The following is a 27,833-nucleotide window of genomic DNA, read 5'->3' as shown; positions in this document are numbered from 1 at the left end:
GTTGCCCGATCTGTTACATAAAAACGAGGCTACCGTAAACCACACCGCTATAAACAGGACCGGTTCTGTTTGTTTATAAAAATAAATGTGCGGTCTGTAAAACAATAACACACAGGCCTGATTTACAAATAATGGCCTGGCTGATGGTGGCTTTGTTGTTTTGTGATATGAGTTTTTTTTGCGGTTTATAAATAGCAGTGTATCGTAGAAAGCAGGTCTGGTCTTCTGTTATTTATCATTGTTATCATATAAAATATAGTATACAGGGTGTCCCTGGATGAGCTTGCTTTACTAATTTAAAGAAGAAATGTGAAAAAGTTAATGGAATTTCATTAACGCGGAACCGCTACTAGGAAAAAATAATAAACTAAAACACCCTTTACACTATGCCCGAAATATTCACTAGTAATACCACTAGAGGTCAAATTATTTCCGGAAATTTTTTCGAGCCTATGAATATTTTGAAAATTATCCCGAGTCGAAGACGAGGGATAATTTTCTAAAAATATTTATGAGCGAGAAAAAATGTCCGGATTTAATTTGACCTCGTGTGGTATTCGGTAAGAAAATTCCACACCAAATTGTGTTTGAAAATCAAATAATTAAAATGTGTTTTTCGCTTTTTGGTCGAATTGATTATTTAGTTACTATGACAACTAAGAGACACCCAAACTTAAAAACTATTTCAGTTTTGAAGCTGTCAAGCGGCACGGCTTAAAAAAATGTTTCGCTTCGGTCATGAAAGCAAAGAAAATATTCGCCAGGAGATTAAGCAGTTGACACCCGCGAATACTAGGAAATCGAAGTCAAGCGTATGGAAGCAGTTTACAAACTTTCATCCAGCTTTGTAATTGAAATGTATCAAAATTATCATGTAAACAAATAAAAACCAGACTCTCAAAAATATATTCTGTCATTATAAACGTCAAAAAATTTCCAGTATAATTCGCTGTTGGGTGCCCACAAGGAAAAAATTTTCACTAAAATTTATCCGTTGCCATGGTGATTTATCAAAAAACACGTTTTGATTGGTTAAAAATTACAGGTGTGGAATTTTCGACGAAATATTTCTGGTCCGCCAAAAAAATCATCAATTATTTCTTATTTTTGAATGGATTTATATCAAACCATGTACATACAAAAATATATTTTACAGTTTTCTCTTAAACCAATAAGAGAATATTGCTTTTTTCAAAATGTCCGTGGACCATACTTTTATTGACATCGGGACAATCAATAATTTTCCCAAATCAGTTCGATATATTGATGATGTTGCCAGTATTACTGAGCAAGCAGTACTACTGTTTTATTAATCAATTAAGGCCGTAAACAAACATAACATATTGTAATTATATTCCTACAGATATCTTATATAATAAATCTTGTCATCACTTTAAAGGATGATTCACGGTACACCGTGACGGGCCGGGGCCGTGCGACGGTGAAGGCACGGCCAAACATTGTCAAATGTTATTTATACTTATACATTCATGCTAAGCCGAGCACGGTCCGAGCTTCGCCGGAACCCGTCCGTGCCCCGTCCAAGAAATGTCGGTGTACATTTTTCCTCGGATCCGCTACGTTCCGGCTCCGTTGCGGCAAACATAAATGAGCCGCCCGGGCTAAATACTTCGTTCGTCTACGGGCCTATAGCGACCGTTTTCTAGCAGTGTTGCCGCACCCAACTTTTAGCGCGTACCACATTATAAACTAAAAATGTATCACTTTGGTACAATTTTTTAAAGCACAACAAAATACATCTGCAAATGACTTTAACCGGTTTGGTCGTTGTGAATTTCTTCATAAATTTCTACATAAAAAAAACTTCCTGGAGAAAAACACAAATCGAGACGAAAAACATGAAATAGAAATTCAGAAAACCCAATTATAAGTATGTATAGGTTGAAGAAATCTAAGTAATTCTAATACTACACATAATACTTGGAAAACTTAAATTTTATTAAAAAAAAACGCAAATATAGAAGCATGTTAAAAACAGTAAATTTTCAAGTTTTTTCTTCGGTTTATTTAATATAGGCAACGCTATAGACATTACAACGTTTATACTACGTCGTTAATTAATGCGGATTGTCTCCGAATGGTATCGGTAAGCGCGTTTAATGCAATATCAACGACAATAATTATTAAATATCTATTCATTTTCGGTGCGCGTGGGAAATAATTATTGTACGAAATCATCCTGGATTTGAAAATGTAGTACCACTGTACCAAATAGAATTAAAAGTATCAAATTTGGTACAAATGTACCACTGCGGCAACACTGTTTTCTAGAATATAATCGGCACAGACATGATCCCCGTTGTCCACTCGGTGTAGCATATATTGAAGGCCCGGACGTGGCTCGGTGTCTACTTTACGGAACGTGCCCGGCTCGGGTACGGCCCGGTGTACCATGAATCATCCTTAATTATTAGGGCTAGAAGCGCAGAGGACATAATTGCGATAGCAGAACAGGCAACGTCCCAGGTATGTTCCTGGATGGGAGGAGGTGGGATTGGAAATTGCCCCTCAAAAAACAGAATGTATTGCACTCGTAGGAGGTCGCAAATTGTCAGGCAAGGGCATTTTAGTAAAGGACAAAGCCATTGTGCTTAAAAGCACAGTAAAATACCTGGGAGTCACGTTCCAGGCTGGAGGTAACTTTACTCAGCACATACGCACGGTCGCAGCGAAGGCAGAGAGGCAATGTATACTGCTATCGAAGCTTATGCCGAACTGGTCCATTATGGAGGAATCCAAGGGCAGAATGTTGGCCGCCGTTCAGACGTCTACCATGCTGTATGCTTCCGAGGTCTGGGGAAGGGCCGTTGAAGTGAAGAAGAATAGGGAAAGGGCAGTTCACAGGCGATTGGCGCTGCAAATATGTCGAGGGTACCGCACTAAATCAGCAGATGCGGCAGAAGTAATTAGTTGCACGATACCGATAGATCTTCTAATACAAGAGAAGATGCAGAGAAAGGCGTGTCAAGTGGACAAGACAACTTATACCACATATACGAAACTGGATAGATCGGAGCCATGGAGAAGTTAGAATTTAGAATAAGTGGGAGGGGGGTTAATCTCTGCGACCTTAGAGATCTATTGTGTCCCCCTTTCTTGAGCTATAACTCATCATACAGTCCCAGGACTTCCTACGGAGACCCCTGTCCCTCACAGTCGAGGAGCTACGACCCAGGCCGGGTAGACGAAACGGTAGCTTGTGTCGCCTGTTGGGTTTAGAGGTAGGAGGTAGGCTCCCGACCCTTGGAGGAGGTGGTAGCTTGTATGCCACTTGCGGAGGATGGTCTCACGCAAGTGTCAGCCACCTCTCCTGTAGTTCTCTTTGGGTTTGGCCCCTTGGAACTTTCATTGTTACTGTTCCCACTGTCGCTAGGGGGTTTCCCCACAGCTTCACCCGGTGATGTTTTTATTACTATTATTACCAGATCTCATAGTGTTCCTATGAGTCGCAAGGGAGAGTCGGTCCACTTCTACAGAGCCCCGCATGTAGAAGTAAGGGGTAAAATACAATGGGGTGCCCCCCGGTGCCCCAAGGTTGAGGCTGTCCGTAGCCCCGCCCGGTATCGTTATATGTCTTGGTGCAATTCCCTGGCCACGACACTACAGTCAGTGACAAGACGATGAGTGAGATGCTTCTTAGACCAAGCCAAGTGCTAGGGGGGATTCCCCCCAGCACCTGACCAGGAGCTTCCCCACCAACGACAAGGTCTTGCATCATGGAGAAGTTACCTACGCTATGACCCAATGTTTATCAAGACACGGATGCTTCAAAAATTATTTATATAGAATGAAACTTACCGATAGTCCAAAATGCATCTACGGTGACCACGATAACAACATAGACATAACAACAGAGCACACAATCTTGGTGTGCAAAAGGTGGACCTATGAAAGAAATAAATTAATGAAAAGTCAAAATACAGAAGAACTAACTTACACTAACTTGGTTCCAACGATGCTCAAGACAAATGTGAACTGGAAAGCAGTCCGGGAATATATGGAGGCGCTGATATCTGCAAAGGAAAACGAAGCCAAAAGGTTTGGAAAGTAAAAAAAAAGAAGAATAATTTGAATGTACTTACCATACTGCTCTAGTACTGCTTTGTACTTACCTCACTCGCGAGTGTCCAACTTTCACTGAAGTGCTCAATTACCTGCAACATCACACTAAAACTACCTCCCCCAGAAGTAATGCCGAAAGGTAGTTTCTTGGGGAGATACTCAAAGCGGTTTGTGGAGGTTTTTTTAGTCGGTAAGGTACCTCAACTACCCCGACAATACCACTGGTTTGCAGATTTTTTCCCCCACGTAAAAAAAATATTAATCTTGTGGAATATAATATCCACATAAAACGAGATGTAATTAACGAAATATCGTCGAGATCGAGATTTATGAAAAAAAGTCCTTTGCCTCGGGTACAGATACCGACACATCGTCGAAACAATTTGAAATGAAACGAAATTAAACGACGCAACAAGAAACAGCCAAAAAATCCTTCCACGCGCTTTTGCGCAATTTCACGATCAGTTTCGAGAGGCGGTTAAGGATTGAAAGTAGGTCAAGACAAACCGAAATAGACCAAGAGAACAGGAGATAATCCGAAACGCGATAAAGTTATGCGACAAAACGCGACCTTGACCTGCTTCGGGCTATTCTCCGAATAGTGTAGAAGGTGTATTAAAGCGGAACTCAGAAACCTGTCCAACTGTCTAATGAGGTTCGCCTGAAGCTCGAATTTGGACACCTTCTACATTAATCATAAATTTCCGTTAAAAAGTAAAAAATCCACCCCTAATTTTATCGAACAGATTTTTTGCCTTTTAATGTTTAACGATCTTCAACGTAAAATAACATAAAAAGGGGTTTATTCCCCTATTTACCCCATCTTCCTCCTATTTCCCCTACCGAAGAAAAGGAATAAAAATAGAAGAAGGGTGTATATAACCCTGTCGTTGCATTTTAATTCGTGGTCGTATCATCGACAACAAAATCCTTTTACCGGTGTATACGTATATACAGGAATATACTTTATATACCTGCCTACTTCCAGCATCAAAATAATGCTCACTCGTATACCTTTTGTTAACTTTATTTTTATGCTTTCAATGAGGTATTGGGCTGATTCAGTGGCGTGCTCATGAGGAATTTGTGGATCTATTGTAGATAAGTAGGGGTAGAATCGAAGTATGAGCCAAAATGAATATAATTTTTGAGTAAAAACTCTGGAAGAAAAATTAGCTTTCAATAAGGAGAATATTGATTTTTTTCTTCTTTCATACTAAACTGTTAACTGTTAATAGCATTTTGTACCTGTTTCTTGTGCCCAAATATATTATAAGACTATATTGCTAGTACTGTATTACACAATGAGTGAAAGTGAAGCCGAAGAAAAGGAATAGGAATACCAATCTTGCATAAGTCTATCCTTTTGGTTCAACAGGATTTTCGTGCGCACGAGCCAAATAAAACGATCTGATTCGTCAACTTCCTCGCTGAACGCTGTCACCTGCCCGCGCACTATTTTAAACTCTAAATATTAACAACCTATAATATATTATTTTTATTGGTAATGGCATTATTTCAACCAGTCCAGTATTTTAGATATTCATCATATCTATCCGTTTCTTGCTTTTGTTTAAATATGTCAGAGATTAAATTTAAATTTATAAGTAAAGGCGCGAATAGTCAGAGGCTAAATTGATTTACGTGGTAGATAGAAACTTAGAAAACTACTTCTATTGGTTAGTATGAAATAAATCAACTAAACGCGAAGTACTTCTCACGCTTGCGTAGTTCAAAGCTGTTGAACGAAAAGGACCGACTTATGTGGATTTTGTATAGCTCCATCTCAAAAATTTGGTTTCAATTTCTTTTCCTTACTAGCAATATAGTCTTATAATATAAAAAAAATTGCTGTTGATTTCTTTTTAACCTGTCTTATATTAATTCATTAAGTTAATCTACAGTAAGATTTTTTGTATAAAAAAAGAAGAATCTTTATCATTTTTTAAACAAATGAGATGAACATTAGTAGATGCTTTAGAACAAGGGTATTAAGAGCCCCGAAATTCTAAAAAATATGTAAAGAAAAAAAAACATATTTCTAAATATCCTAGAGCCAATTTTTTTCTGCACGCCATTGGATGGAGATGGTTGTAAATGCCGTAGTAAAAGGTGCATTAAATTACAATACCGAATAGTTTTTTTGGTCGTCTTCGTTTCTTTTCTGACGCGAGTAGCAGCCCAATGTGTACTTTAAAAAGGGTACAGACGACGTCCGCGTCCTTGAGACGCTTTTTCTAGGTCTAGACTAGGGATGGGCGGAGAAAAAATCGATACTAGACCCACAAAACCACCCACACATCATACAACTTGTTGCAATACGAATTGTAGAGTTGTATATAATTTACTTTTTTCCATAGCAACTGTTAAAATTGCCTTATATCTATCAAAAATAGTAGATAAAATAGTACTTTAACCGCAAGGGTAGATTAAATGATACTTTAACAGCGAGGATAGGTTAAAAATTTTATTTCTTCTCGTACGTTTTTTAATTGCTTCTATTTTTGAAAATTTTTGTATTCCTTTTCATAAGTTATTCGGGATTTAAATGGAAGTAGTTTGGATATGGCGTTTGTCGCCTCAGCCTGAATATCTGTTGGTAATTTACTTATTTCGTTTTGAGCCCTTTCTGGCTCCAATTCAATTTTAAAAAATATTGACTCAACACTGACAACTAAAGAGATATACTCTGTTTTTTTTTCTCCGGTAAGATTTCGACAGACGGTGACAGAAAAAAAAGCAGATGACGTCCCATACCAATCTATTTATTTTACTAAAAAAGTTTCTAATAATTTTTAAGTTAACTATGGATGGGTTTAAATATAAATCCGTCATACGTCGTCTCTTGTTGTTTTTAACCAGTTTTATTGGTTTATTTCAAAAATGACAGATCGTATTTCAATTTTATTGGTTTGACGGAACGATGAACGACAAACGGACGCCGATGCATATGAATTCGCCTTTAGATTTTTGACGCTTGTCAAAGTCTTGCCAAATTATAGGTTATAATTTTGTGACAACTTTTGTCAAATACCCTGCGTTTTGGAAGATGATGCATTTTGATCCGTGTTATTACGTGTGTTTTGTGTCTTTTGAAGTCAAGTGGAGGAAAAATCGAGTGAAAATTAACTGTAGAACCCAGAGCACAGAGCAGTTTATGGTTAATACTCGCTGCCCAGGGGCGCTATTCTGTACAATCGTCGGAATCGGTGAGTTACCGATAGCTATCGGTACGTATTTGCATATAGTAAATATGTGTTAATTGTTGTTGTCATAGTTACCTATCGGCCCTATGACAGATATCGCAAATTTGTACCAACGACTCTCGGTATCTCTACCGTGAGGTTGACAAGGGCACGGTAGAGATACCGATTTTCGCCGGTACAAATTTGCGATATCTGTGATAGGGCCGATCGGTAATTATGACAACAACAATTAATACATATTTACTATATGCAAATACGTACCGATAGCTATTGGTAACTCACCAATTCCGACGATTGTACAGAATAACGCCCCAGGCAGGAAGTCTTATACAGATACACCAAAAAAGTTACCATCAATAAAGTTCGTATACCATCTCGTCGTAGATAAGTGCATTTCGAATATGGTATACTAAACACATACTAAAAACTGGAGTAGCTGTAAAATATCGACATCACACGATAGGTAAATAATGGATTTTAGTACTGCAGAAAAATAATGTCAAAAGGTACTGGTTTAAAAAAATTAAGATTAAAGTTAATTAATCAACATGTGAGCTATAAAATTTGGTAAGTGTTATTATTAATAAAATAATTTGTTTTATTTATGTTGTTTTATTTATTACTGCGGAATATTACAAATTTGTATTTGTACATAAGTTATATAGATAAATAAAATCATAAATGCGGGAAGTTTCATAAAGCTTAGAAAGAAAGAAATAGTTCTTTTTTTATATTTTTTTTTTGGTATGTGGTGTCTTGTTCTTGTTTGTTTTGTATTAACACATACCGTTTTTTATTAAATAAAATAACTCGATTACATTTTTTCAGTTTTATACAGTTTTATTCACAATATTTTGAAGTTACTAGTCAGTCAAATTTTAAATACATAAATTAATTTCCTGCTATGCGCTCCAGTTGTACCAACTTATTTCTTTGTAAAATAAAATAAACTACTTTGAAATCAAAATGACAGACATATCTATCACTGTCAAGGATCTTCTCGTTGGACAGACTTTAGCTTTATTTATTTGTCAAATTACATAGAAACCAAAGCCTACCCAGCACAATATTTTTTCTACTCGTAATAAAATAATGTCAAAAGGTACTGGTTTAAAAAAATTAAGATTAAAGTTAATTAATCAACATGTGAGGTATAAAATTTGGTAAGTGTTATTATTAATAAAATAGTTTGTTATATTTACGAAATTAATTAATCTTTTCGGCATAAAAAATAGCTATTAGTGGTCTAGTAATCTATTGACATAAGCTTTAAAATAGAGTATGTAAATATATATAATATATTATTTTATTTAAAAGTTTTATTTGGCCAGCAATTTAAGCTAATTTATTTGGTTACTAGCGAAGTAAAATAAAGAATAACATCGTAAAAATAAATCAGTCTCGCTAGATCAACGAGGTAATTTCTTATTTGCCACACATAACGGCTTTTTTTATGAAGGTATGACAAGTTAAACTAAATTATCTGTTAGAAAGTTAAAATAAAAGAAAATCAACGATTATATAGAAGAAAAAAAAACAGTCTCACAAGATCGAGATTTTTATCTATCGTTTTTTTTTACCTTTCTACATCACTACTAGTCTAGACTAGACCATGGGTTGGAACCGTTATGTCTGGCTCGAAGGGATGAAAGGCATAAACGGCGTTAGACAAACTAGTAGTTTTACATTTCTATTGTTCGAGAATAACCGTTATTTTATTATAAAACCGTTTCTATTATATATTCTAACATATTCATGAAATTTTACACTGTAATATTAACGTGACTGTTAAGACATAGTTAAAGGGGTCTATACACCTCCCATTCATTAAAAGTATGTTAGGATCAAATTGCCGAAACACAAATTTGAGGTGTTATTGTTGAGAAAATATTATTTAATTTTCAGAACTTTTTATTTAACCGGTAGTAGTTGATACAGTCTCAGGATTTTGAAAAAAGCCAGTATCTGAGACAGTTTTACAGAGGTTGGTTCCTTAAAAACGTCGTCTCGGTACACCCGTTGATGAGTGTATAGTGTTCTCTTTATGATGAGTGTATAGTGATGAGTGTATAGTGTCTTCTCTATTCTGTTCTCAAGAAACAGGAAAATGTAAATCATGTACAACCCAGTTATGACAAAAGAATATCTTAGATATGAACTATCGGAATCTTCGATAGTAACTATCGGAAACAAGAAGTAGCCATGTTATCTGATAGTCAAGCAACATTAAAAGTAATAAACTCAGTAACCATCAATTCGAAGTTGGTAATTCTGCCGTTGGTTGCCGTTCTGCTTTCCAAGTGGAAACGAACCTAAAACTGAACTCAAGAACCTGGAGGTTTCCATCGGAAGTAGCTTTTAATTTCCTATTTTAAATATAACTACGAATATTTTTAATTTAATTTGTAAACTGCCATTATTTATTTTTATTCTTTTATTTATTTAAAATATTACCTGTAACGTTTATTTATATTATCTAGGACACTCGGAATTTGAAAATAACTAAGGCATAAAACACAAATAAAGTGTATTTTTACATAAACAACTATACAACCCCAAAAATGTAAACTATTTGATTTACCGCTCTGAACCCTATAAATTTTTATCTTTTCGCTACCCTCCGCATTCCGCGCCACTGCTGCGGGAAATTTAGGCGCGTTCCTGTCTAAGCGTGGGGTTTTTATTGTTCGGAAATATTTCGGGAATCCATGGGGATAGATCGGGAGCCCACCGGGACTGTTAGAAATTATAAGAGTTATTTCATTTTTTTCGGAGTTTCATTTTTTAATAAGAAAAATCGTTATTAAATTTCAAAAAAGTCTTGATTCATTTGAGAGTAATTTTATAAAAGACACGTTTTTATTTAATTGTAATATACATATAGTTCAATTGGAAATGCTTGAACACCACACTGGAGTATAAACATGCTTTCCTTCTTTTATAATTAATTTTTCTTTACTGATATATTTTTTCTCTTTTATTTCAGGTGAGTACAATAGCAGAATGCAGAACCAAGCTGTCAAAAAATGACGTAAGAAACAAAAAATATTTTGTTAAGGTTATTATTCCGTAAAAATCCATAACCATAAAACATTTCTTTGTTCATAGAAACACAAATTTGTACAAATTTTCCCGAAGCTCGTAAAATTAATTGGAATTGTTCGAATTTATTAATCAAAAACTGTTAAATTATTGTGTATTGAAGTTTGGCGATGAATATCTTTTAACCGGTTAATTTAATCGACTATTCATATGAAACCAATGAGTTGCACGTATATAATGACTTTTTTGTTACCGAGTTATAAAATTCATAAGAAAAAATAAATCTGCCTTAAAATAATAATCAAATTTCACCCTTTATTAACTTTTGAACGGTGAGGTTTACAAAAAAATTGCAAGAGACCTTTTTTGTAGAAAATTCAATATCCTATAAACGTATGGGACGAGATATTTTTTCCAAATAATATATACCGGGATATGATTTTTTCTTTCTAATAATAGGGAAAAAAGTAGAAAACTGAAAGGTGGAGGACCTTCCCATTAAAATTAAGAGCTCATACTTGAAGAGGTGTCTACCAACCTTTTTTTCAGAGTATAAAGTTTTTAAAAATTCTTAATTCTGTTTATCTTTTTCTTAAAATACTGTATTTAATTATTATCAGCAACATTTACTAATTAATGTACTTTGAACAAGATTTTGAACAAACTATTTTTATTTCTTAAAACATTACAAAATTATTTTGAAACCAACAACTTTTATAATTATACCAGTCCAATTACTAACAAAACCAATTAAACGCTAATGAAACCCAATAGACAAATTAAAAATCGAAAAATTAATGACTGTTATGTCGGTTAAGTGTTTCATTCAAAGAAAACAGTGATAGCGATAGTGTAATTGCTAAAAAATGGAAGCATATGTTTCGAACTGAGTGAAATCGATTTTAGGAATCCGAGGTTATCACTTTGGTCGATGCTAGTCATTAGTTCGATGTGTGAGAGGATCGAACGATACGCGTGATGAACAAAGACGAATTCTAGCTAGTATAATGTAAGGTTTGGATGATGCAATGTTATCTAAAACACGAGAGGACGTGTGCTGAATGAACCGTGAGGTCAAAATTGATGAGTCTACAAAAATCATCGAAATATTTGGGCTTTTTAGAGATAAATAGTATATTGTCTTTGTCTTTTCTTTGTTTGGTAAAATTTATGAAATAATAATACAATTAAAGATCAGTAGATTCGGTATTTTAAAAGACGTCCGGAGTTACATAACATGTTCATGGACCTACATCCAGGTTCCGGTTCTGCCAGATATACAGGGTGGTCCGAACTGTATTCCGGAAACTTCAGCAGCACATTCTGCACATAAAAATAAGTAAAAAAGTTCGTATAAATATATGTCCTAAAATGCTTAGTTTCAGAGATACAGGGTGTAGAAATTTCATTTTTATTTCGATTTTTTCTAAATAATTTCGGAAGTAACGTCAATATTTTGATGAAAATTGGAATCTGGATGTTTTTTGACATGAAAAATTTGATTTTGATGTCAATATCACTCCTACTAGTAGAGGGCGCCACCTACATGTGTGTTAACTGCTTTGAAGCGTAATAACTTTTTGTCCGTAGTCCATTTCCAACACTTTTTACGTAAAAAATATTTCTTTCTAAAAATCGCTACGAGCAACCGTTCTTAAGATATTTGGAATAAAAATAGTCAATACATATCATTATTGACGAAAAATAAACACGTTGAGTAGATAGTTATTTCACTGAAATAATAAATTTGGGAAATTTTTATTTTTTTTTAAATTAATCATAAATTTTTCTGCAAAAAATGATGATAAAACCGTTTCTGTTAAACTTTTGGCACAAAAACATTTCAAATTTATGATTTCAGTCTAATAATTATTTGGTCAACATGTTTAATTTATGTCAATGATGACAGGTATTGATAATTTTGATTCCGAATATCTCGAAAACCATTACTCGTAACGATTTTTACCAAGAGACCTTTTTCACGTACAAAACGTCGTAAATGTATATTTTTTTACTCGGTAGTTTTATACAGGTACGGACAAAAAGTGATTACCCTTCAAACCAGTTAAAAAATATGTAGGTGGCGCCCTCTACTAGTAAGAGTCATATTGACATCAAAATCACATTTCTCATGTCAAAAAACACCTAGACACCAATTTTCATCAAAATATTAGTGTTACTTAAAAAATCGAAATAAAAATGAAACTTCTACACCCTGTATCTCCGAAACTAAGCCATTTTATGACATACATTTATACGAACTTTTTAACTTATTTTTATCTGCAGAATATGCTGCCGAAGTTTCCGGAATACAATCGGACCACCCTGTATATCATTCTAACCTTTAATTTTAATTTAACTAAATTTGGTTTTGCAATCCGAAGCAATCCGCGTTTTAAAGTTTTTGAAGTGCGTTAGGAAAATCTGAAGTTTGCGTTTTGCCAAATCCTGATCACCTGATCTTAGCTGTTCTATTTATTTGGCAGAGGTGCCGTAAGGTTCAAATTTATGACTATGAGGCAAAGCATTACGAACTTTTCATACTAATAAAAAGACAGTCGAGACACAATTACAGCAGTCCATCAAAACTGCCGCATAGGGATTGCTTCTTGCTAGAATCAAAATGATCGATATTTGACAGATAATATTTTTAGGAAATAAACTGGCATTTTTACAAAAAAAAATCGTAGTCCTTGTGTGCTCATTTCTTTGACGTACCCTGTACAATCATAACATATTGCATAATTTCTTGAATTTTTCAGTAAAGTAACAACACTAGACACAAATTTCAAAATAATACAAAATAATTTCGAATATGGTTACTCTTCAGTGAAAGTAAACTTAAAAACAGTAATTACTTCTTTAATAAAAGCTATTTTTACATGCAAAAAGCAATTTTTTCTATCATCATCATCAACCAGCCACTAAAGTCCACTGCTGGACGTAGACCTCCCTCGTTTGCTTCGATATCTCCCTATCTTGACCTATTTGCATCCAGTTACTGTGGATAGGCCTTAAGTCGTCATGCCATCTGGTTGGAGGACGGCCTCTGCTCCTGAAAACATCGAGTCTTGGTCTCCACTCTATCATTTTCTTCGTCCATCGGTCATCGTTTAGCCTTGCAATGTGGTATGTCCATGTCTCCTATGGCATCCATGACTTTTGTTCTGTCTCCCCCGGAATTTTGATATTCGGTACTTTGTCTCTCAGAGATAGCCCCAACACTGATTTTTCAACATTGATCTTTTTTCTCGACTTCGTCTCGAGCTGCAAAACTCGAATTGTGTCGAAAATGTGGCGGATTCATCTCTCCAAAAAACCCTATATAGGTATTTCGCCACTGCAAGAAAATCTACAAAATAAAATAGTTATTTTTTGTAAACACTTCTGCATTAATCCAAACGGAAACTACTTGTCAGAAGTTAGGTTTACAGATATACAAATTTACTTTGACAATTTACTTTGACAATTGTTTGATTACAATTAACTTTAGTTTTTTAAAACAGATACGTGTACAAAAACCGTTGACGCGATTGCCATACATTACTAACATCTACAGATGCATGAGCAATACATTTATTTTTATTAGATTGTATTAAAAAAGCCTCTTTTGTTTTTCTTTTAGAGGCTATCGCTTCTTTCATTATAATTTTGGCTTTATTAAAATATTTTCTGTGCCCTGTGTTCCATGAAAGCTGACAAATCTTAGATTGCAAACAAATATGTCCTTTTTGCACTAGGTACACAAAAAAACTATTAGTTACACCTAAAAACTTGCTGATAGCTTAATTCAAATAAAATTTGTTTGTCTAATAATCATAGACAAAGTAATAAAGAAGATTAAGAATACTTAAGAAGAAGTAAAATAAAAGATTAAGAAGCGGTGAAAAAAAAATACGAATTTTATTTGACACTTTTTCTCAAAACTTTTATTGCCTTTCCTATAGTGTTTGATACATCCTGTAAACCCATAAATCGATCATATTATTCTCATCAGCTCTGTGATAACCTCTGGCGCGTACGGTTTGACCTATTCGGATCACAAAGCGATCCTAACAAAAACTTTAATTCTTTTGTCCGCCTGACTAATGTCAGTTCGTGTTTCTCAAGTGACTTGCAGCTTATCTTAAAACTGATAAGGATTTACTTCTGTTGCTGATAATTGTTTTTAAATATAAAAGGATGATTTTCTTTAAATGTCGTTTATTTCTTCTCTCGATCGATTAAAAATGGACCAAGTTTCACAACGCTGACAATGAAGTCATATCGTTTCATATTTATTATGAATTAACTATCATCATGATCATTTTCAGCTTATTCAACCATTTTTTGGTGTAGCCTCCCTATTATTCCCTTATTGTCTAAAAAAATAACAGACCATTGTAAATACTTAATATTCACATTAAACCTTGCCCCAAAGACGATTAATTTCCCATTTAAATTACATGGAAATTTGCCACTTTTTGCAAATATTTTTTTTCTCTCGATCTTGTTCTCTCGCAGCCATGACAATTACACGTTCTTATACAGAATTGAACGCTCTACAAAAAATGTCTCTTGCAATTTTCGATAAACCTACTGCTTCAAAAGTTATTCACGGTTAAAATAAACCACTCGGTAAATTTCTAAATTTTTCAACTTTTTTGACAAAATTATGCTTATTTTTGAAAAATTTAATCTATTAGTTGAAAAAAAAAGGAATTTTCATGATACATGAGAGTAGTTAATGATACTGCAGAAAGAGCTGTTAAATTATCAGAAGAGTCCATTACTATTTTATCTAGAAGTAAAGATGAAAAACAATATGTGATTCAGATTGTAAGCGAGTATAAGAAGAAATATCAAAAAAATATGGTTTAAACTTTATTATATTTGAAGATTTCTTAATTCCCAACCTTAACACCATCAGAATTGTATATTTTTACAGTAATAGATTAATTTTTTTTTAAATAATCATAATTTTGTCAAAAAAGTCGAAGAATTTAGGAATTTACCGAGTGGTGTTAACTTTAACCGTGAATAACTTTTGAATCAGTAGGTTTATCGAAAAAATGTAAAAGACCTTTATTGTAGAGCGTTCAATTCTGTACCAGAATGTGTAATTATTATGGCTGCGAGAGAAAAAGATCGAGAGAAAAAAAAATATTTGCAAAAAGTGACAAATTCCCATGTAATTTAAATGGGAATAATGAATCGTCTTTGGGGCAAGGTTTATTGTGAATATTAAGGGTTTACAATGGTCTGTTATATTTTTTAGACACAAAACTAAAAATTTAGAGGGCGTCGTGAGAGAAATGATCAACTTTGTAAATAACGGACACCCTAATGCATATACAGTACCGGCCAAAAGTAGAGAAACTTTTAAATTTTACAATGCATTCCACAAATACATTTGCTATTGATACGCCAAGTATACGAATGTTTATAGATCTTGATAATACATAATAAAAAAGAAAAACACTAAATATTTTTAGAAAAAATTTGCTGATAAGTAAAATTGTTTATTTTTATGGGGACATAAATGAAACTTTTGCTATTATTACTATAAATTCAATATTGCTTGTGTGAGAAAGTTAATATTTTGTCAGTATTTTTGTAGTTTGTCTTTAAAATGCCTCGTGGTATTAATTTATCAAATCAGGTAAAACAACTGATTATTAACAAATACCAGGAGGGAGTCAAGCAAGTTGATATTGCAAGTCAGTTAAAATCAAACAAAAGTGTTGTTTGCAAACAAATAAAACTGTACCAAGTAAGAGGATCAATTGAAAGTAAACCCCTAAACCAGGACGGCCCAGAAAAAGTGGAGCTGCCACCGATAAACTAATAAGAAGGTGTTCTTTGAAAAATCCATTTTTTAGTTTGGTCGATATAAAAAAGGAAAATCCACATGTTTCCATTTCTGTGAGGACTATTAGAAGAACATTTAAGATTTGGATTTAAACAGAACATTTAAATTGGACTTACGACCAATGGAAACCAGTGCTATGGTCGGATGAAAGCAAATTTAACATGTTCGGCTCCGATGGTATGAAGTGGGTAAAGCGTCCTAATAACGAAAGATACAATTCTAAATATACTACGCCAACTATCAAACATGGGGGGGGGGCAACGTGCTTGTGCGGGGGTGCTTCTCTGGACATGGGATGAGACCACTAAGGAGAATAGAAGGAATTATGGATCGGTATCTTTTAGAATTAGAATTTTAGAATTTAGAATGAGTGGGAGGGGGGTTAATCACTGCGACCTTACAGATCCATTGTGTCCCCCTTTCTTGAGTCATAACTCATCATACAGTCCCAGGGCTTTGACAAAAGCCAGTATCTGGGACGGTTTTATAGAGGGTAGTTCTCCATCTCCAATATCAGTCGTACCAAAATTCATGGCACGAATGGTTGTCGTCTCGGCGCACTCAGTGATGAGGTGTACTGGTGTTTCCCCATCTTCCCCACAGAATCTGCATTCGCCGTTTCTTCTTAGTTTCAATCTACTGAGGTGTTCATTGAGGAGACAGTGTCCTGTTAAAAACCCCTGACAATCCGAAGATTGTTCTTACTCAGACCCAGGAAGATCTGTAATTTTTCTTGATCATAAGCCCTCAGAAACTTCTTCGAGTGTCTTAGACCATTGCAAGATTTCCATTCCAGGTTGCGGATGGAATCTTCCAAGTTCTTGAGTTCCGCCTTGAGTTGGTTACCACTTGGAAAGCAGAACGGTTCTGGTCCAGTTAGTGGAGTGTTAGCTCCTTTCCTAGCTAGATTATTTGCTTTTTCATTGCCTTCTATCCCTTGGTGAGCAGGCACCCAGAGTAGGAGGACTTTGTTTTCTTTGCCTAATTTATTCAGCTTCTCTATGCATTCTTTGACCAATTTCGAATTGATCGATACTGAGTTGATCGCTTTTAACGCTGCTTGACTATCAGACAAGATGGCTGTTTCTTGTTTCCGATAGTTGCTATCTAAGATAAGTTGTACGCATCTTTCGATAGCGTAGATTTCTGCCTGTAGGATACTAGGGTAAGTGCCCATTGGTTCGGAGTATTTAGCTCTCGGTCCAAACACTCCGATCCCTGTTCCCGTATTGGTTTTGGAAGCATCAGTATACCAAGTTATGGTATGGTCTTTTAACTGCTGGGCAAGCGTTTCGCTCTTCCAATCCTTTTTATTGATCAATACTACATTGAGATGTTTCTCAAAGTTGTACGTTCTTGGCATATCGTCCACTGGGAGTTGCAGGAGTATGGATCGGTATCAGTATCTGGACATTTTAAGAAATACAATGTTGCCATTTGCTGAGGAATCGTTACCTCTTGTTTGGAAGTTTCAGCATGATAACGATCCAAAGCATACTGCAAAAATCGTTAAAGAATTTGTTGAAGCAGAACATGTGCCTGTTATAAAATGGCCAGCTCAGAGCCCGGATTTGAACCCCATAGAAAATATGTGGGAGCAACTAGAACGCGAAGTCAGGCAGAAACACCCGGAAAATTTTACAAATAAAGATCAATTTGATTTGCTGCTCTGTCACAAGCTTGGTCTAATATTTCAGAAAATAAAATTAGGTCTTTGTTGGAATCGATGCCCCGAAGATGTGCAGAGGTGATCAAGAACAAAGGATTTTCAACTAAATATTAAAAAAATAGTTTTTGTTAATTGTCAGTAAAGTTTCTCCACTTTATGTCCTCTAGGAAAGTAAATATATTATATTTTATACAATCAAAAAAAATTAATTAAGTTTTTTTGTGTGCATTATTTAATGTAACTATTAGCAAGCATGCCAATAAAAAATCTAATGAAGGATTATTATACACAGTCAAAAGTAGGAAAGAAATTATAAAAGTTTCTCCACTTTTGGCCGGCACTGTAGGTCATGACTGGTAGTATACATTGGTTGGATGTTTTCTTCATAAGTTTCTTGCATAAGTTCTCCATGCTAACTTCTTCTTCTGTTGATTTCTGGTAGTACGCCAATGCATTAATAAGTACTTATTGATAACCTCTTAGTTCTTTTACCATATTTAGAAAATATCCGCGTGAGATACCGATGAATATGTATTATTTCTTGTTTTGACTAACATCATAATTCGTGTTTTTGTTTCATTATCGTGTGATGTACTAGTCAAGCCACATACTGCACACACACATTGTATTTTTGGTATTTTTAAATATACAATTTAAGGTCTTATCGTTGAAAATAAACATTTTAGCCACATATTAGCAGCTTTTATAACATAATTATCTCTTGGAGCTGATAATTAATTTAAAGAATGGATTCTCATTTACTTTAATAGTGCTAGGAGTTTACTGAAATGTTTTTTAATTAATACTAACTATGTTTACAAAATATATATAGGAAAAACTGAAGTATTGCGACGGGCTATAGAGAGATCAAAAGATAACGTGAAAAATGTTAAGTAATTTGGTCTAGGTGTATAAGTGGAGAATACTAGCTTTGATGCTAGCATGTAAACTAATTTGTCGAGGACTAGCATCTTTAATTTTGGTGTAAGTTTTACTCTTTTACAAATTGACGGTTGTGACAACTCAATTTTACAAGTTCTTTGGTTTAAGGTCTATTTTCTTTATTAGTAGACTAGAGCTAGTATACCTAGAGTTAAAATTTTATTTTGTCCATCTTCTAACAGGCTTTAATTTTTATATGTTTTACGAAATCTATACTAATATACAGGGTGTCCCAGAAATAAGTGCAAGTATTTTAACTGGTAGTATAGTTTAACTCCAGAAACACGCCTATGACGGTTTTTTCGCGAAAAAAAAAATTTGAAAATTCGAAATTTTTTAGTTTTTAGTGGAAAAACATAATTTCTTGATAACATGGCAACATAGGTAGTAGATTAACTTTACAAGAAAAAAAATCCAGTAAAGATTCAGTGGTTCTCAAAATTTTAGCAAAAAATCATTTTTTTTGGAAATTTTCGAAGTAATATAACTCCGTTATTTTGGACTTATTTGGAAAACGATAAAGAGAAAATGTGTTTCTTTATCGAGATCTACCACCCCTCAAAATACTTGCACTTATTTCTGGGACACCCTGTATAAAATCATTAAATGACTGACTCACTGATTAATCACGATCCTGCTCAAACCACTCAACGTAAGAAGCTCAATTTTGGCATACAGGTTGATTCTAGGGTGTAGAGGTTCGATAAGAAGGGATTTTTCGAAATGCCAGTTCCAAGGGGGTGAAACCACCCCTCAAATATTACAATATTTTTTATTTAGAAAACAGTCAAGTTTCCGAAAAAAACGCTTAAACACGTATATTTTATTTTATTTTTTTACATATTTTAAGATTTTTTAGAAATGTATACAGGATGTTTCAAAAAATCTGCTCATTGATTACTCAAGATCCTGCTTAAAGCGCTTGACGTAAAAAGCTGATTTTTGGAAAACGGATTGACTTTAGGGTGTAGAGGTTCGATAAGAAGGGATTTTTTGAAACTCGAATTCTAAGGGGGTGAAACCACCCCCCATAGATTAGAATACTTTTTTTTTATTTAAAAACCGGTGAGTTTTTCTGAAAAACTCTTAAACACGTATATTTTATTTTGTTGTTTTACATATTTTAAGATCTTTTAAAAATTTTTACAGGGTGTTTCATAAAATATGACCATTGAGTAATCACGATTCGGCTTACACTGATTCGACTTAAAAAGCCGATTTTTGGCAAACGGATTGACTGTGGGGTGTAGAAGTTCGATAAGGAGGGGTTTCTCGAATCTCAAATTCCAAGAGGGTGAAAACGCCCCTCAAATATTACAATATTTGTTATTTGTTATATACTTGTTCTTTTACTTGTTTATATACTTGTTATATACTTGTTTTTTCCACACCAACCATGCTGTATAATATTTTAGGTACAGTGATTGAAAAAAATGATTATTTATTAGATACAGAGATGTAAAGAGTAAAATAATTGATTTATTAAGTCAGGTATGGATTTGTGGGAAATAGCAATACTAATTTCTGTTCCGCAGTAGTGGTAATTTCTCACTGAATGTGACAGATATAACAAAAACCGAAGCTATTTCAAATCGCTGAGAAAATTGAACATGTACCTACAATTTAGAATCGGAGTGTGTAGCTTTCAGGGCAATTCCACCTCGAAATTTGAAATATTTCAACGTCAAACTTCGACACTGACAGAACAACAGAACACGGCATTGGATAGAGCCAATCTTGAATTGAAATATTAATTCAATTTATCAATTGCCACATGCAGAATTTTAGAAATTATATAAGGAGTTTGATTTCAAAAGATTTTACATACTTATATGTTTAATATTAGTAAAAAAAATTGCAGTAAATGGAATAAGAGTAATATTACAACAGTTTAACGTTAAATTTAAAAAATATTCTTTAAAAATACAGATAACAGGGTTAAATAAAAATATTAGAAATAAAGAGAGGTGCCTATTTTAAAAAGGCACCGAATTTAGAATTCACGGAGACAATTTTTGTGGCTCTTAAAATAGTATATTATTTTATTAGGAGTAAGAATTATACTTTTTGTCGCGATACTGTACGTTGGATAGGTACAAAAGGTAATTTTTACTCCAATGTTATTTTTTTAAAACGTCACAAATAATTTTTTAAACAATTTCAAACATTATACAACAAATAATATAAACAAAATTAAGAGTGATACTTTGTGAGTAATTATATACCGAGAATCTATGGTTACACTCGTTGAATTTGACACTTTATGTCAATTTAATAATATATATTCGTACTTTTGTGCTTAGGTGTAAAAGTGCTTTACTTTTATGCCTAGTCCTTAAAATTACTTTTTTATGTTGTCAACCACGTCGCAAAAATTGATACTTTTGTGAAGTTTGAAAAAAAATGATTCTCTTAAAAAAATGTCTAAAACACAACTCTGTTTTTTAGCAACGATATTATACTTGTACAATTTCGTATTCTTGCATCACAAAAAATAAGGAAAAAAATTTTAAAAAAAATACAGCAAAATAGATAACAAAGCTGGTACGTGTTACTACACAACTACACAAATAGTAATTTCCATTCATAAATTTAAAAATTCCAACCGAAAGTTCATAGATTATTTTTTATCTTGACATTTCTTGTTCTGCTTGGGACAAATTAGCAATAAAATTAAATATATCGCAACCAGTGATAATGACAAAATAATAAGAAATTTAGGAATTTTTAATTTTACGGAATAAGAGATTGAAGAACGGAAAATATGTACACGTGTATATACAGGGTATTTTGTAACTTTGGTGATAGTAAAAATGAGTTAATTAGAGAATTTTTTTGTCAAATTCAACTAGTGTAACCATAGTTTCTCGATACTATATAATTACTTGCAAGGTGTTTGGTTTTGGTTGCGGGGTGGTTAACTAGTGGACTGTATTTTTTACGTTTTTATTAATATTAACGTAAGAAAATTATATAATTGCAGTGGATTTAATAAAATCAAAGAAAGAAAATTTCTAATTCTTGTTGCTTGCTGTGCTGGTGACAAGTGACAGGTGCGGAAAAGGCCTGGAGCTGCTGTTGCACCATTTATCAGATTGAGCAGTTGCAACGTTTAGCAGCTTTAGAGCCCAAACACACGGTATTAGTTTTATACATTTAAAAAAAGTATTTTTTGTATTTTCGACGTTTGAAAAAAAAAATAGCATACTCTATTCGGAGTAAAAATAACTTTTTGTATCTCGCCTGTAATGTCAAACGCCACAAAAAGTGTCATTTTTATTTAATTATGGGTGGATTGGAAATGGAGTCCTCAGACGGACAGACGGGCAGACGGGTAGCCGTTCAGACTTTTAGCCGACCATACCAACAGGTATGATTAAGATCGACAAAAAAAAGTTGACCTCATAAATGAGCCTAAATACAAAACATTTCATGGTGTCTGTCCGTCTGTCCGTCTGTCCGTCTGTTTATAACTACAATAACTCAAAACCGCTGAACCGATTTTAACCAAATTTGGCACAAAAATACTGTAGCATCCGAGAATCTGGCCATTAGTTTGGTGGGGGGTGGGGGTTGGTAAGAGGGTATGGGGAGGGGTTAAAATTTTTAAAAATTGTAACTCCGAAATTACAATAGTAGCGAAACGCGGTTTTCAATTTAAGATTAGGAGTAATATTTGCAACAAAATTTGTAATAACATCAAAATCAGTCAAAGTCGCAGTTTTTGAGATAAAAAAAATTGGAAAAATTCCTTTACTTTGAAACTAAAAGAACTGCCTACCAACTTTTTATTAACATATTTTAGTATGGGCGGCTATACGTGCCTCCCGGCGCCAATTTTTTTTATTCCACACTGTAACTAAATAACGAAATACTTAATTGAATGATTTTATTTTCGCTGAGTGTATTAAAATAATTCTGCCGGCCAACGGTCACGATACAATTATCTACAATGTTTCAACGTTTTATTAAAAACAAACATTAGACTTAATTTCTATTTATAGTCGACCATTGTGGACGGTCGACCAGCTCAAGACTTGACAAATTTCAGCAATCATGTTATTAAGTACATCCGATAGCCTTGCGCTTGAGACACCTTTAATTCCTTTAATGCCATTGTCAACACTAACTGTTTTTACAGACGCTCGCTGGACGTGGAGACCAGCATTACGGATATTAAAAAATGCGCCTTTTTTTATTACAGGGGTCAATCAAAACGTTTTGACAGTGTTTTGAGGGATTTACCCCTATAACTTTGTTATTAAACGGTTTTATTTAGCTCGACCCGTACGGTATTTATTTATTTGTTTGGGTCAAAATTAGAAATTGAAATTTAAGTACCTTCCTGTTGTCAGATTGATCTGAAATTTGGTACACACCTTTAGTTCCGATGACAATACAATACAGTAATATCAATAACATTGTAAATCTAAGATGGCCGCCGGTACAAAATGGCGGATTTCATATTTTTCCACAACCCTCTCAATATGGGTATCAAATGAAAGGGCTACACTAGTAGAATACTGTGATTATGACAAAATTTAAAATCCAAGATGGACATCGTTACAAAATGGCGTATTAGGTGAGGGCATGAGTAGTCGTGTCCAGAACAGTTGTGTCAAAGATTGTGTGACGTTAGAAGGACAGATAAAAAAATAGGTGATTAGATGTACCCACGTAGTTAGCGGTAGCTTTACCACCCAAGTTAAGGTAATAGGTTAAAACGTGCTGAGCACTGTATGGCATTAGGGTGGCTAAAAATGTAATGTCGCAAGCGTTTTCCCATCAAGATTGGGCGCCTCTTGTTGTATATTATAGCCTTGCCCCTCTACTGGACCTCTGGGGGGGTCGACTGTAAATTATCAGGTAAAAAACCATGTAATAATGATGTACTAAATGAATTAAATAGAATGAGGAATATTCGGTAGGCATTTCCGTTAAATACTAAAAACTAGAAAATAAAAAATCGGTAAAAGAACTTTTAAGTTAAACGGTTTTATCCATCTATTAGGTGAGGGCATGAGTAGTCGTCCAGAACAGTTGTGTCAAGATTGTGTGACGTTAGAAGGACAGATAAAAAAAATAGGTGATTAGATGTACCTACGTAGTTAGCGGTAACTACCACCCAAGTTAAGGTAATAGAGTTAAAACGTGCTGAGACTGTATGGCATTAGGGTGGCTAAAAATGTAATGTCTGGCGTTTCCCCCTCTCAAGATTGGGCGCCTCTTGTTGTATGTTGCAGCCTTGTCCCTCTACTGGACCTCTGGGGGGGTCGACCGTTAAAATGTCCATTACTCGTGGGAACAACATGGAAGCGATAAATAAAACAAACAAAAATAAAAAAATCGGTAAAGAAACTTTTAAGTTAAACGGTTTTATCATCTTATATTACTGAAAACTGAAAATAATATTAACAATTAGGTATTTTGAACTTCTAGTTCAGAAATATTTTAGTACTAGGCAGAATAGCTTTTAGGCATATTAGACTAAAATAAAACATTAAGGGCCCCTCTGAAATCCTGCCTATGGCAAAGAATATCTTTATACTTTGGTAGATCATGAGCTCGGCGTTCGCTGGTGAAGCCGCCACGGCTGGTTATTGATTGTCAAATCTCCAGTTACGATTATAGTAAGTCGTGCAATCACATAGTATGAAAAAGTATTACAGCAATAGTTAATGGGCCCCACGTTTTTATTTTAGTCTAATATGCCTAAAAGCTATTCTGCCTAGTACTAAAATATTTCTGAACTAAAAGTTCAAAATACCTAATTGTTATTATTATTTTCTAGTTTTCAATGCACATAAGATAAAACCGTTTAACTTAAAAGTTTTTTTACCGATTTTTTATTTTTTAAGATAAAAAAAACGAGATTTGATTTTTAAATGGCATCATCGGTATATTTTGTATACTTTATTCGACAGAAAATGACATTTTCGACATTTTTTTGACATTTTCGTTTAAAAATCGTATATAGCCCATTATAGGTTGATGGTCGCTAAATCAACCACTTTAACCAACTAATCAGTCGCGTGGAAGTGTATCATCGCTCAGTTCGTTTGGTTAGCTTGCAATAATTGTCGTCTAAGCATTTTTTATGCAAATTTCCTGTGATAAAAATTGAAAAATATAGAAACAAATGTATCTGTGACGTTTATTTCTTTTTATTTAGTGCACCAAATTTGCGGCTCGGATAATATTTTCTAAAATCGTTAATATATTATCCTGTATATTTTCGATCACTTCTCATAGGATGCGAGTTTCTCGAAAAACAAAATTTGATTTACTTGATACGGGCATATTTTTTAGTAGAGAGCTAAGAGAGATAATCAAAATGAACTTACTCTGTTTTCGTACATATAGATGATACCAAAAGATGATACATACAGTTTATACATTATATACATTCTTCTTCTTCTTCGGGTTCCATCTCCTAATGGAGGTTGTAACTCATCATGGCAATTCTAACTTTGTTAACGGCTGCTTTGAATAACTGGTTTGAAATCATTCCAAACCATTCTCTCAAATTCTTGAGCCATGATGTTCTTCTTCTTCCTCGGCTCCTTCTGCCCTTTATCTTTCCTTCTATTATGTTCTGCAGCAGGGCATATTTAGATCCTCTCATTGTGTGTCCAAAGTACTCAAGTTTTTTCTTTTTAAGGGTGTTAGTCCCCTCTTCGTCCTTCTGAATTCTGCGTCGCAGTTCTACATTTGTAACCTTGTCAGTCCATGCAATCCTCAGCATACGCCAATAACACCATCTTTCGAATGCCTCAAGCTTCCCCATTTCGGCCTTTTTAAGTGTCCAAGCCTCTGAACCATAGAGTAGAATCCCCTTAGCAGTCTTAATCTAAGCTTTAAGTCGATGTCTCCACTTATATTAAATCATTAAATATCATTAAATATTATCTATTTCCTTTAACAGTCTCTAGTTGAAAAGTCGACCACCACCCTTATTTGTTAATTTTTTGAAAAATGTTATTAAGAAGATATTCTCCCTTTGTGCTAGTTTATATATTTTTGAAATTAATTTGATCAAACTAGAAAATAATACTTAGTACTGCATGGTAAAGGGTTAAATTTCAATCTAGAGTGCCATGGCTGTGTTAAAAACAGTAATTTTTAATCAAGGAGCCTTGGAAAAATAGATTTGATCGTCTAACGTTTTTAGTGTCTTGTCCTGGCCGGTTGTAGCGTTTTTTAAACAACTACCACTGCGAACGGCAGCTTTTCATCGGAGAGCAGTCGTGGATAAGGTATTTCACTAGAGAGAAAATTAATCAATAATAATAAACAAAAGATATATAGATATTGGGCGCCAGGCATGTACAGAGAAAGAAAACACAGTTGTATAATACTTAAAACTAATGACTATATTTATTCGTGATGAATTCTGATGGTAAATAGCATTGTACAATTAATATAATTATTATAGTGGTTACTTGTTGAGTAAAACTATATATGTAAATAATATTAAATACGTTCTATGAAAAGACTATAAAGAAAATACAATGCGTGTAACGTTATAGAAAATATAGGAAAAGTAGCATTACTTTATTTAAATTGTTAAATTTATACGGTGTTAAATCAGATGTGTTGCAACCTGTAGATTCTAGAATCTATCTCGTTATTCATCTGTTAGTATAGCGTAATAATAATGTCTATAGAAAGTAATACTATTACAATGCGTGATATTATGAAATCTAAAATCTAAATCACACTTTTACTACTGCATCGACATAAATATCCTTAATAATCTAACCACTAAATATAGTCTGTACGCTATTGTTTAAAATGTACGTTACTGTTTAAGACTGAAAACATTTTAGATGTTAAATGCAAAACTAGAACTTAAATATACACTTAGCTGTTCTTTTATGTAACCCTGCTTCAAACAGTAGCAGCGCGAGGAGGTCTAGCATCTCTGTACTGTCTGTCGGCGATCCAGGCTTAGAAATGGGGGTGAAGCAGCACGGGGCTCAAGCCACATCCACGCTGGGGCACTCTATGTGTAAGACAAATCAATCCTACTGGGGACACTTGTCCATGGGACATCCGTCCATAAGATAGTGGCACAAGAGAACACTACTAGGACCTTGAAAATAGTCCATACCTTGGACACTTGTCCGTAAGACAATGTCCGTCCGTAAGACCTAAGAACACGAAACTCTTATTTAAAATCAAACACCGATCTAATAAACAAAATAGACCTACCTCAGAAATACTTCCGAGGGCTCAATAAATAATAAACAATCTGTCCTTTCTTCCAAATGACATTCTGGAGGACAAAAGCAAAGGGACGCCAACGTGCCAGCCAAATACAAATACAAGTTGGGACATCCGTAACTTTACCCTAAAAATATTCAATAATAATATCGAATCTAAAAGGATAATATCTCATCTTTACCTGTTGCTTCGAAATAGCAGCTGATTCAGATTATACAGCAAGATTTAAATAATCACCATTTCTAAAAGCTGGGATAAAGCAGAGCGTCAAAACAAAGTGAGGTTAAGCACGGAGAGTTGACAGAAGCGATGTTGACAGCGCGCGCCTCCACAGAATAGTAACAGGGTTGTGTCGAACGATCACAGGGTTGGCGACTAGGGAACGTAAAAATTACGCGTCAAATAAACTATCCGGCCTGAACGAGAGGGAATCCGGTGATGATAGGCCAGACATCATATATTATATATAAAAAAGACATGTAACGAACTAAAAACGTTACAAGGTTAAAAGATGCTCATCATAGTTTTAATCATATTTCAATGTTTTTCCAATGGAACGAGGGTGGTTTATTAGCATATTTGGAAAAATCATTTTTTTACGAATAATTTGGTACCACATACTTGGTATTTAGAGTCAAATTAACGTTATAAACCGCATATTAAGACACACATTTATAGACAAAGAGCTATATGGAGGGTTCAGTCTCTTAAGTTGTTAGATCTTTTGAAAAAGATTTAGGATCAGAAGCCTAAGGATCAGAAGAAGACCACAATAGATCTGAAAAGGTTCCAGGGATACACTCATGTAATTTAA

At 34.2% G+C, this 27,833-nt stretch overlaps 1 protein-coding gene across 2 annotated transcripts in view; it reads left to right on the top strand.

Annotated features, from left to right (window-relative positions):
• LOC115889863 overlaps nucleotides 1-27,833 on the top strand; it is a 365,125-nt gene that overhangs the window by 272,365 nt on the left and 64,927 nt on the right. For both annotated transcript variants that reach the window (XM_030909943.1, XM_030909942.1), the window contains exon 4: nucleotides 10,276-10,320. In XM_030909943.1, coding sequence (XP_030765803.1) covers nucleotides 10,276-10,320 — 45 coding nt within the window. The remainder of the gene's footprint in view (nucleotides 1-10,275; nucleotides 10,321-27,833) is intronic.

Source organism: Sitophilus oryzae, unplaced genomic scaffold (assembly GCF_002938485.1).
Source record: "Sitophilus oryzae breed Bouriz unplaced genomic scaffold, Soryzae_2.0 scaffold_857_pilon_pilon, whole genome shotgun sequence".
Classification (NCBI taxonomy): Eukaryota; Metazoa; Arthropoda; class Insecta; order Coleoptera; family Curculionidae; genus Sitophilus; species Sitophilus oryzae.
The sequence above is the reverse complement of the archived record's forward strand: the minus strand, read 5'-3'. Positions and strand labels throughout refer to the sequence as shown.